Consider the following 13,365-nt stretch of genomic DNA (forward strand, 5'->3'; position numbering starts at 1 on the left):
TTTAAAACGGGACGTAAATGTAACTAAACTAAACTCTATTAAATACTAAAGATGAACGGTCCTCCCGCTGTCTGGTGCAGAAGTTTGGAAAAAGAGAGTGGCAACTCAGGTGTCGTCCTTGTCATTTGACAACGGTTCAAAATGACGAGGTCCGTCCCAAAATAGGCCTAGTGTTGCTTTAAAACGTGACGTTAATATAACTGAATTGAACTAAACGTGAGTGTGGGTATGTCGGCGCTCTACAGGCCAGACCTTTCGATCTACAGCTACCAAACTTCACTCATATATACCTTGAAGGATGAGAATGTGCATCTGGGAGCGATTTTTCTTAATATTTAGTTAGAATTTAAATTATTCAAAAATTAAGTTGAATTTTAGATTTTTCAGTAATAGCTTCAGAAAATATTCTTGCCCAATAATGACTTTTTTACGTCCAAAACTTAAAATACAGAAATCGTGCAAATTTTTGCTACATTTTTCATTTTTTTTTTATTTCTATAATCCTCAACAATAAATTGCATTGCTGTCCTACAATTCAAACCATTTTCATCGTTTTATCAAATAGTTGACATCATAATTTTTTTTCAATTGTTCTAAGCTAAAGAAAAACGATTCTATTTAATATCTGTGTAATTTATAAAACAAATAAAAAAAGGGAAATTCCAATATCGGGAAATTTTAGAAAATAGGTGAACTGGATATTTCTATTTTTAATGGAGTAATGACTGGTCTCTATTAGAAAGGTTCATGTACACATAAGACAGAAACTTGAGCAGAAAAAATAGATAACATGTCTTTAATGTCATACATTTTGGCGGAATTATGGGCATGAAATTATACCTAAATGATTTATCTGGAATCAATTATAACCAATATTCTCGGCAAATCAGCTGGTCGCTAGAGGCAACTAGTATTACTATAAAACTTTTAACTATTAAACTTTTCCTGCACTTATTTTCACTTTATTTTCATTCAGCAACCAAAATAATGATGTAACTAAATTTATGAAAATAATCAGAGCAAATTTAATGAACGATAATTTCATAAAAATACACACACAAAAATACCAAAAAATAAATCTTTCTTACGTTGTGGGGAAGTCTTCGTCCATATCTTCTCCACCTTCGACGTCTACCGCGTCTTTTGCATTTGACAGGAAGAGAACTGGACTCGAATGACCGGCGGCCATCCAGCCTAGACAAAGAAAAAAGGGAAAAAATTATGTATATATATGTAATGATATCTCTTAATCTAATTTAAATTTTAGTTCATTTCGAAACGTTTATCGTAATTAGCTCATATTAAATTCATTCTAAAATGTTCTCTTATTTCTTGATCCAATTCCTACCTTTTATTTAATTATTTTTAACACTCGCTCTAGAAGACTGATGACTTCAGCATTTTCTCACGCTCTCAGTGAAGAAATAAAAATCCCTAATGCTTACAACATTCCTTTAAAGATATCTAAAATTCCCTTTCTTAAGTCTATAGACGTCAAAGAAATCCCTATTCAAAATCTCACAGTAAAAGCACTGAAGGGGAAAATTCCTGACTTTTTTGCTCTTGTGTCGCAATGCAGACGGACGCATCTTTTACCACTTTTCCTTTGTACAAATTATGCCTCCCTGAATAAAATTAGGGTTTTTTAAACTGTGGCGATTACACCGATTTTTAAATTTTGGTGTTTATAATATATTTTACATTTTTGGTACTGATACAGATGTCGTTCTCATCATCCAAGCACGATTCAAAATTATGAGGCAAGTCCCTAAACAGCCCTCGAGTAATGAATATGAGACTTAAATATAGATAAAACTACACTCATTCCACCTCGTAATTATTGTGATCACACCTACAGATATTATTCCCAAAATATTTGAAATCCAATTTGTTGTTTAGACAATTATATTATGCACTCTTTCCGTAATTTCACGCACAAGAAAACAAGCTATTTATAATATATAAACACATAAAGGATTTAACTAGTAAAAATACTAAATAAAAGTTCTAATTAGTGAGGATTTAAGTATTTAGCGTGTCTAGACTGTGCAAAGTATGAGGCCTCTCTTTCAGTAAATAGTCTGTTTGGTTTCAACTCTCAAGACATTTTAAATTAAATTAATATGTTAATATTTATTAAAATATTATGAATCATTAACCAGGTATTAAAGATTTCTTTACTTACAAGACAATTATTATAATAGAATAAAAAGAAATAACAAATAAGCATAACATTAAAATTTATTTTACAGAGCCTGTGAAATGGAGCATAACAAAGCAAATAAAATGTGTTGCTAATATTCCAATTCATGTATTATAAATAAACAGTTCATTATACTTTATTTGATTATATTTTTAATAATTTAACTAAGTGCACACTCTAACTCTATTTTTTGAATTCATAAAATATGCATTTCTTACAAATTTATTTATTTATTCACAAATTTATTATTTATTAGCAAATGAGGTTTTTAAAAATCGATTTGCCTGCTGTTTCACCTCAACTACCACGTCCAAGGTAACTGCCTAATTGGAAATTCGCCAAAGATTCTAATTTTTAAAAGAAAAAAGAAAAGAAAAGAAAAAAGAAAACATAAATATCAAGCAGTAGATAGCACAGAATTAAAAGAAAAAGAAAAAAAAAAATCTGCAATTTTTAGTGTAAAGATGGAGGGGGGGGGGAGTGGAGATGTAATAACAGGAAATCAGATTTCAGGCTGAAAATTCACAATAAAATAAAGCAAAAGAAAACCATAAATACTCCCCCCCCCCATCTTTTTTTTTATACACACATATATATAACGAACATCGCGTACGTACATAAATTCCGTATAAAAAGGCAGTGCGAGCTCGTTCCGGAAATTTACGAGCCTCTGTGTACACAAAAACAATGAGCATACGCTTGTCGCACAGGTAAGTCTGGGAACGCCGCAACAAAGGGAAGGAGCCTCCTTAAATCACCCCAAAAACGACATGTTTCATTTTGAACTCGCGACCCCCCACGTACAACGTACAAAAACACCGAAAGAAAAACACAATAAACGCTCACACCAACCAAAGAAACAAGAAAGAAAACGAAGAAAGAAAGAAGAATCTCACCAAGGCTCTCACTTCAGTCAAAAATAGAAATAAAAATTAAAACACTGCTGCTACAACAACAACGCAGGGGAAAAAAAATATTCAACCATTACAACACGTCTCCACTTCTAGACCATAGATTTATTGTTACAAGAAAGAAGAAAACACCCCGGGCGAAAAGTAGACTCGAGCAGCAGTTTCAACTCGAGATAGTATTTCACCTCGCATACGGGATTGCTTCGATTACATTTTTCTTAAAGCAATTCTGCGGCGTTTTCCAGGGCTGGACACTAATCATGACAAATGGGGTTTGGCGACAGCCACCGTGGAAGAAAATAATAACATTATATAGATATATATTCAAAGAAGGGACAGGGAAAGAAGAAAAAAGGGAAATTCTAGACTGGGAGTGGGGAAAATTAAATTACTTTTTCCCTAAAGGGATTATAGTATCAGTGAGGGTGGACTGTGAGAGAAATTTGCTGTCGTTTCCGAGTTCGGGGAATGTTTGGAGATACTGTAAAGGCTGTAGGCTAAAAAGTTCCAAAGTAGGATTGTTGTAAGATTATTGCATTGCAGGAACATTGTTGAAAGTTTGGAAGAGAGAAGTGAAATTTAAATTCGGCAATACTTTAAGATTACCTTTGGTAGAATAGTAATATATTCGGAATTCTCATTACCCTAACCCCCTACATTTGTTTCGAAACCGTTTCTCAATTTACATAAACAAGGGATAAATATTCCGAAAACTGTAACCGCAATCGTCGGATTACATGGTTTCGAATTAATACTAATAAATAAATGAAACAGAACTTTCAGTTAAACGGATTTGAATTTTAATCGTGCATCGTCGAATAAATCAGCAAATCCTACCATGGATGCATAGTACTTGTCAAAATAATTCATTAATTTACAATTCAATAAAACTCAAAATTTTGAAAAATTTCTTATTTCACTTCAATTCGAATTAATTTCATTATATCTTAAAATCATGAAAAATCATCAGTTATTTTGAAGAAATTGGTAAAACATTTTCCATAGAACAACCACAGAAAAACTGGCACATTAAAAACATTAGATGCACCATGTATTTATTTTAAATGAAAACTCATGACTCTAAATATGTTCCTCAATGATTCCTTGTCCTTCACCGCTCTCCTATTTTGAGAGATATCCAAACTAAAACCTTAACAGAGTCCTCAGCCTCAAAAATGGATCAGATTTCGCCAATTTTATCAGCTCATTAATTTTATAACTTTAGAAGCATAGTTTATTCACAATGTTCTATGTTAATTAAATAAATATAATTTAAAATAGTCCTTTCTTTTGTCGTAGTTAGATGTAGCATCAAATTTGGTTAACATAACTAAACTAATAAACTATTAATAGGATGGGCGAACAGCTGGTCGCCAAAGACAGCTACTGCTATTAAACGGTTATAAAAATGCACTAAAATTGCGCATTTATTATTAACAGTTAAATTAAATAATGTATCACATTTTGAACCAAGATTCGATTGCATATTATCCTTGTTAGAACGTCATTTGGAACAATCCAAATATAAATTTCAACATATTCTAAAACATTTAGCCAATCAATTTTATAACCCATACCGAAATTCAACCAACTAGTTTGGAAAACACTAACCCATCACTTTAAACAAGAAAGAGGACCTTAAAACACCGGATCCTCTATCTTATCTCGGCAAGTTGTAGGAGAGTGCGTGGGATAAGGCAGAAGTGGAGGTTGAAGTGAACTGAAAACAATGTGAAGAGCCCTCTAGACTCGAAAAAACAATTATCCCACGGGATACGGCTAACGCATTCAAATTGCAATTTCCGAGCCTCCCATCTTAGTTAGCGAAGGTTAAACTAGAGTTTTTAAAAAAAGTTTAAGTGGAATTAAAATAAGTTAATCTAACGACGTAGAATTTTTCAGTGTTTAGAGGTTCCCTTAAGAGATCGGTATAACTAATTATGGAAAACCTATTGTTATATCTTTTTTCATCACTTTCACTATATAAAGGGAGAAACTACAGCAATTGTTTTTTAAAAAAATTGTTTTAGAGATCTTGTCAAAACTTTACGGCCAGATATCCCCCCGATTCCAGAACGCTGTACCTGTTACTGCGCTTGTCTGTCTCAATACATGATGACAAAAAAATGGGACAAGTTATACAAATCTGATATGTGATCTTTACAGCAAAAATCTTGACTTGGTAAAAAGAAAATTATTTTATTTTGTGTTTTATTATGTATTTGTGACAATTTGTTAAAATGTCAAATTTTGGACGATATCTGTCTACTGACAATTGGTCAAAATTTTCTTTATCTCGTTTGCATTTGTTAAGTTAAAACCACGATGGATTTGGTCCAATTTTCGATTCAACATATCCTGTGATTAAGCATATCACATTTCCTCCAAATAATTTCCTTTTCTTACGATATTACATTTCTTATAATTAGAATATCAATTTTTCAATTATCATATTCACATACACGTAGACAGGTTCTATTTGAAATTCTACAATTTCAGCGTTAAGAGCAGACTTTCTTAAGAGCAGTTTAGAGCAGTTTAGCTTATTCATCAAGTAAGTTCAGTATTCAAAGTACCAATACATTTTCTCGCCAAATACTCTTTCATGCATACGTTTTATCAAACCTAGACTAATCACTCCCTACCACCTCTTATTCAAAGACCTACACGCATGATTTATTGGCCTTTCATGACCCGTACGCATCTGTCCCACTACCATTTTGGGACGGACCTCGTAATTTTGAATTGCGGCCAGAAAATGAGGACGACACCTGTGCTGGCACCCTTCTCTCCAAGCTTCCGCATCACACCAGTAGGAAGACGTTCAGCCCCGACGGATTTGGACTCCCTTACACGAAGGTTCTTCGGTGGAATCAGGATTCGAACATGAAACCCTCCGATTCCGGAGTCGAGACTTTACCACCAGACCATCGCCACCCAGAATTCAAAGTAAAACAGACACGATTGCCACCAGCGGAAGTGTTCTCCCATTCCTATGTCATTTCCGTAAAATTAAGAAAATATGAGATCTTCTTTTCGGTTTTCTTTATAAGAATCTGCTTCTCCTGAAAGTATAGTGGCGTTTCAAGAGGAAGACAGCAAACCCTGAAATGTCAAGGCTAAGTCCGCAAGCCGGATTCTCCTTTCCATTCATTTTTTTCCATGTAGTGATCCAACATACCGCATTTTATATTTCGTAATATAATGGAGAAAATCCTCTGATAGAGTCGAAATTTTCAGCGTAACTTTACAACTCTGATTATGCTATTCCATTTCTCTAAGTGGATGCGACTAACTAAAAATATTTAGCCAATTAACAGGCACTCGAATAAACAAACAAAAACAAATAGTAAACCCATTACGGATACAATTCTCATTATAAATCGATGCATCAAATCTTATGCATATAGTTTTTTACTTTCTCGTATACGTAGTATAGAGAAAATATTGTAATCGCCAAAAAAAACCCGCCAACTCGAGTTTTTAGCGAATCTTCACGTATCAAACCTCCCTCAATTCTGAAAACAAACTTTTGAAAAATATCCGTCTCTTGTTTGTGACAAAGATAACTGAAAAACACTTTGAGCTAGGCGGGTGAAATTTGGTATACGGTTTTTACACCAAACGTGCAGATTTATAACAAATTTTGAGTGAAATCTGTTCGGTGGAAGTCCGTCTGTCTGTATATTCGAATATAAGTTAATACAATAATTGCAAAACGAAGAGAGCTAGACAGATGAAATTCGATACACGTATTTAACATCTATATTGTAAAAACCTATCAAAATTTTAGCCTAATCCAACGAAAGGTTGATTGCTCGTAGGTGTGTACTTTCAGAAACATGTAAACTATATCATTCAAAAATGCAATGATTTAAATGTATCAAATTTGATATGGGATTTTATGACTGACTACAAGTATAGTTTCGAATCGAATTTTTGTTTATACCGGCAGAAAAAAAAAAAAAACTCTTAAAACACAAATTTGATCTTAGGATATCAATAACCACATAGCAAAGATTGATTCCCAAAATACTCAATAAAGATAACATGATAGATTCGGTAAAATTGCTAAATTCGTGCCAAAAGTTAATATTTCCTAACTATTGTAAGCCAGTGCCATGCAAGGCTTTCTCTGGGGTAACACCTTTATTAGAGAGTATCCGAGAAAGTTTCGTGGAGACTACTCAAGCTGGTTATTTTATTATAATTCAGACATCTCTTAGATGCAATGTTTGATTTCCGACTCGGTAGCTGGGCATGACCAATTGGCTGAGGAGTAACAGGCAAGTTGATGAAAAAGATGTTTTTAGTCCAACAGCTAAATACATAAATTTGTACCAAATGAAATCTGTTTTGATTATAAAAAAATATGTAACATTTTATTACCACTTCACTAAAAATAATTGGCCAAACTCCCATATGTTCAATTATATTCATTTTATAATTATAATATCTCATTTTATAAATTATAATATAATTTTAATAATATAATTATTATAATACAATAAAAAATGAAAACATAAGCTTTCTCGCAGTATTATTAAAATAAAAATATTGACCTAAAATAAACAGTAACATCTTAAGTAAAAAACATGTTAATAAAAGAATTATCATAACACGAATTGTTTAGTTTAGTTATATGAACGTCCCGTTTAAAGCAACACTAGGGATATTCTGGGACGGACCTCGTAATTTTGAACCTCGGTCAGATGACGAGGACGACACCTGAGCTGCCACTCCCCTCTACACACCACACCAGCGGGAGGACGTTTGGTCATGACATATTTAACGTGCAACAAACCCTCTTACACGACGTTTCTTCGGTGGAATCGGGACACGAACCTGAAACCTTCCGGTTCCGAAGCCCAGACCTTACCACCAGGCCACCGCGGCCCAACATACACTGACTATTGTCGCAAAATATCTTAAGTCCGTCCTTACTGCACCCAATATTTTAAAGAAATCTATCATTTTGGTGATGTGATCACATACCAAACTTCATCCATCTAGATCAATGTGTTTTTGAATTATCGTGTTCGCAAAAAGGCAGATAAACTTAATTCCCAAAAGTGTGTCGTTTCACCTCAAAAATGTGGAAAATCACTACCATCTCGATGTCGAAACGTTTGACGATTACACTTTCTGTTATATTCTGAATACAAAAACATAAAGAATCACACGAAATCTTAACTCTGAACCTCCTACAACGACTTCCTAAAGAAAAATAAAATTATTCATCAAGGCGCAAGCATCGTTCATCTCCCTCGTCTACCAACTTCTTATACAAACTCAATCCATCCTCCTCAAAGCAACCTTTTTAGACAGAAACAGCGCCTTCCCCTTTCATATAAAAGGTACAAAATGACTTTTATGAGCAATCTTTTATGAAAAGCATGCGATTTAAAGAGCAAAAGAGGGAAAGTGGTAGAGAGAGAGAGAAGAAAAAAATAATAACACCTCTACGATAACGAACCTCTGGAATAGAGAAAACAGCATTTGCGCAAACATTCCCCAAGAACGAAAGACTAACAGTCAGGCTTAAAAATTCCAATTTTCTTGTCATTTTTCAAGAAAAATCCTCGGGATATAAAAATCCTCCTTCTAGCCATCATCCATCACGGACGGTTAAATAAATGTTTGCAGCAACGGGTAAATAATTGAAGTCTCTTAATCAGAGCCACCCATTTCTTTTCTGGCGGGGTGGAGAATTATTTTGAGGGGTTTGAGATTAATGAGGGGTCGGCCAGACGAGATTTCTGTCGGTGGAGAGCAGTGTGAAATAATTTTTAACAAACTGCAGATGGTGGGGTTGTGAATTATAAATACGGCACAACGCACAAAGGTGACTGCAGAAGCTTAGGATTTGCGTGTTTTTTAGTTTTTGGGGGATTTGGGGCAATATCTCGCGACTTTGCAGAAGCAATCTGTTTCTATTAAAAAGGATCAAACGTAGCCGGAAAGTGAAAAGGGCTGCTTTTGTAATGAATTGCGTTTTTTTTTCTTTGCGATTTGTTGTGTTTTTATTTAAATAAACCGCCCAGAATCGAATGAGGCAACCAACATTCGAATAGTGGTGGTGGTTCTAATGCCACTTGATCAAGCATATTGCTAAGAATCGGTGGTATTGTTTTATTTTATTGTTAGCATCATTGCTGGAAAGAGTTTTTTTATAAATATTTATAAAATTTCGGATTATATAACTTGTGCGATTTCTTTTAAACACTCCCTATCTACCAAGCAATAACATATTTGATTGTATATGATTTAAAATTGATGTACTATTTAGATAATAATTTAATTAATGAATAAACGATTTTATTAACTATATCTGAAACAACGTGGATTCAAAGACTTATCTGTTTTATACTAAATAACACAATTGGCCAAACAGTTCATTTTCAGAGTTTATAAAATATGAACTTAATCTCATGGTTTAGCGACAAACTAAAACTAGTGTAACTATGAGGTATTGAAAAATCAAGGTAACGAAAATTGATACAGCCTAGTCGAAATGACTCTTTCGAAATGTTCACTGTTTTTCGGTGAAATCACTAACTTTGTGTACAAATCATTTTTCATATTATCCAACTCCAAAAAATAGTTTCTCATATTTTCCCGCCAAGAGAAGTTTGTAAATAAACTGAATGTTACTGCCAAATGACGATTACTAAATTCGGCTTGATTTTGCATTCACATAAATGTTATATATTGTAACATTTCCCCCTTTTCCTCACATTGTAATTGGAATTTCAACCAGATATAACGTCACCCGTTTTCCCAAACATTGTTAATTGCATACGGTCCGCGAGATGTAGATCCTTTTCAATGGGAGTGTCATTGTGTCTGGTCATTTTCTGCTATCTAGGTGTGAGTAGAGATGTGTCTCTCGTCATTTCAAATAGATCTATCATGTCTTCAAAGGAGAAGAACATCAAAAGATCCAGAAGCTAAACTTTTTTTCCCTTGTGAAGACATTCCTCAAGCCAGCAATAAACTATCAATCACAAGCAACCGTTGTCGTTAAGTGTTCAAACCCAGGTGCACTTCAGCCGTTGTTAGCTGCGAATTGATTATAATTAACATGTGCTCAAGAGAGATCGGCCACAAAGATGGATTCTTAACAGACATTCTCTCGATCGAGTTGAGACCATTGTGGAAATGCTGCTATACAGCTGTTGGGTGATAGAGAACTCAAGTTCACCAATGAGAAAATCGGAGGCGGATATCTGACGGAAATGAAATGCGGTATTTTTCCCCCCCAGAGAAGAGGAGAGGAGAGAAAGGTCTCGGATTGGGATTCGGAGGGACGTCGGTGTGCGAAGGATTCCTGATTTTATGAGAAGTTCCGTGTGATTCGGGTTACTGTATTAGGATCCACACGATAAAGATGGTGGATTTCTGGAGCGGCCCTGGAGTCGCCGTTTATAACTAACAGACTGTTAACGGTTTTTTTTTTTTTTTGTTGTTGTTGTTGTTACTTTTTCTCCAATATGATCGAGGAATTATTTCGTGATTGAACTGTTATTTGATTTTTTGTAAATAATATTAACCTAGATGAGAACAAGTTTTTTTTTTTTTTTTTTTGTAAATATATACGGCTGTAAATAAAAGATTTGCTTTGATACTCTCTTATTTGCTAGGTTTTGATCAAGATATTACAACTCAATATTTCTCTCTCTCTCTCTCTCTCTTTCTCTGCACATTTTCTAGTGCAAACAAATCTTTCAAAGCGCGATGAAAAAATAATCTATCTTTATTCCGTGATGCCCACTCGAATCATGGTCAGCATTTTTTACACTTCACAACCGCGAAAAGAAGTCTTTTATCATATCAGATCCCATAAAAGTCAAAAAGGGGGAGTCTAAAATAAAGACAGGGGAAAAAAAACAGTTGACGGAAGGAAGGAGAATCTTAAACACAATGAACTCAGTATCAGATTTTTGAATAGACCGATGATACATTTGCGCGATGTTGGTTTTAAAGATGAAGCATAAAAGATAGATGAGAGCTTGCGTAAAGTAGATTCAATAAAAAAAAGTGGGGGGGAGGAGGGTGCTTTTTCTTAATCATTTTTATGCCTCAGGCAAAGCTTTTTTTTTTCTTTTTTTTCCTTCAAATCTTTGCTTTTGGAATAGAGTTTCCGTTTCTCTCCAGAATTTTCTGGAAGTACAATGCAAAAAGTTTTTCAAATATTAATTTACCATGAAATATTTCTTAAGAGAGTTAGATAAAAAAAAAAAAAATTTTATGCGGTTCGTAGCTTAAAAAACAAGCAAAGCAATGTAAATCTTGCGTGAATGAATAAATAAAGGGGGGTTTAGGGATGAAATGTTATCCAAAATTAATCAGCCGTTTTTGAACAAAAATAATAGTGTTTTTTTTAAAGAAAAATTTTCAAGACGAAAAAAAAAAAAAAAAAAAAAATGGTTGAAAGAAAAATGAGTAATGGATCTTCGGTCGTTGGATGCTACCGAAACAGTATGTATCTCGTTTAAATTTCATTGGGAGATGTTATTCGAGAAATAGCTTTTCGTTTTCCAAACAATTCATTTCTTGTTGACATGATACATATAATCGCATGATTGAACAGATGAAAAGCAAAAACAACTCAACTTTATTTTCATTCTATTTAAATGTTTTATTCCATTCAGTTCGCCGGTTGGTTTGGTTTATTATATCAGTTATCATTTATATTAAACGTCCCGTTTTAAAGCAACACTGGAGCTATTTTGGACGGACCTCGTCATTTTGAACCGCGGTCAGATGACGAGGACGACACCCGAGCTGGCACGCCCCTCTCCATACCACACTACATCAGCGGCAGGGCATTTGGTCATGACGGAATTAACGTACAACAGATCTCCTTGCATGACGGTTCTTCGGTGGAATCGGGTCACGAACCAGAAACGCACCGGTTCCGAAGCCGAGATCTTACCACCAGGCCACCACGGTCCTCCATTCAGTTCGCCATGAGTAGAGTTATCTGAATTATCAAGAATCGATACTGGATGAATAATTAAAATACTTAAAAAATGATTACGCAACAATGAATTTTATTTTCACAGAAAATCAACAAATTTTAATCAAAGAGAATAAGCATGAAAAAAAATAAAAAGATTAAAGTCTAATTTTTAATTTTTTTAATTATATCATCCCCCCCCCCTCAACAAATTATAAAATTGGGAAAAAGACATTTTCAAATTTTAATGACAAATCAAAATTATTTTAACTATCACCACTGATAACTAGTTTCTTTTGCCTAGTCTTTGAGCTGACTTTAAGGGAAAATATTGCACTACAAATAAATATTATACTACAATTTAAAGGAAAATATGATACCACAATGCTACAAATTCACATTGCGAGTTAGAATAGCAAATACATATTCACATAGCTTCATTAGACAACTTTTTATCAACAAATTTTATATCTGCAAAAAACTTTAATCATTTCTCTTCCATATTCAATTTGAAAGCTACTTCCAAGTTTTGATTTGTTATTTATAAATAAACCTTCAGGTATACAATCTATCTTATTCGAAACTCATTGTTATTAATAAAGATGTTTCTTACTAGTAAATACGCAACAATAAGTTCCATTTCTTCGCATACAAGAACTTGACTGAGAATCATCGAGTTCGAGAGTAAAATATCCACACAGAGTTTAGGGTTAGTTTATTTTAGTTATATTAATGTCCGGTTTTAAAGCAACACTAGGGCTATTTCGAAACGGACGAGGACGACACCTGAGCTGACACACCAACTCTCCAAACAGCCATACCACACCAACAGGGGGACCATCGGTCCTTAGGGATTCAAAGTGCACCAGACACGCTTACACGAAGGTTCTTTGGTGGAATAGGATCTCGAACCTGAAACCCTCCGGTTCCGAAACCAAGACCTTACCACAGGCCACCCAACTAAATAGATGAGAAAAACACTCGCAGAGTCGTAGGTATGGCTAATTTTCTAATAAGCGCAGAAAGAGGAAAACAATTAGGAAAAGAAAAAATATCATTAGAATTTTTTAAAATCCTATTTGACCTCATTCATTTATACATTAGAAATGCGATTACATCTCCCAATCACCGAAAAAGAACATAAAAATAAGTAACAAAACATTTTATTGTTTCAATTCCTTTTATCTAGCTGCGACAAAGAAGAAAAAAAGAATCTTTCTGTGGTTACCGCTCATTAGTTCGATGACAACATTTGGAATTTCTAACATTTTTCAGGTAAAAAAAAGAAG

At 34.0% G+C, this 13,365-nt stretch overlaps 1 protein-coding gene across 1 annotated transcript in view; it reads right to left on the reverse strand.

Annotated features, from left to right (window-relative positions):
- LOC129976682 (inactive tyrosine-protein kinase transmembrane receptor ROR1-like) overlaps positions 1-13,365 on the reverse strand; it is a 312,703-nt gene that overhangs the window by 197,240 nt on the left and 102,098 nt on the right. The window contains exon 2 of the mRNA XM_056090386.1: positions 1,089-1,194. Within this exon, the coding sequence (XP_055946361.1) occupies positions 1,089-1,194 (106 nt within the window). The remainder of the gene's footprint in view (positions 1-1,088; positions 1,195-13,365) is intronic.

This window comes from Argiope bruennichi, chromosome 7, assembly GCF_947563725.1.
Source record: "Argiope bruennichi chromosome 7, qqArgBrue1.1, whole genome shotgun sequence".
NCBI classification, from domain to species: Eukaryota; Metazoa; Arthropoda; class Arachnida; order Araneae; family Araneidae; genus Argiope; species Argiope bruennichi.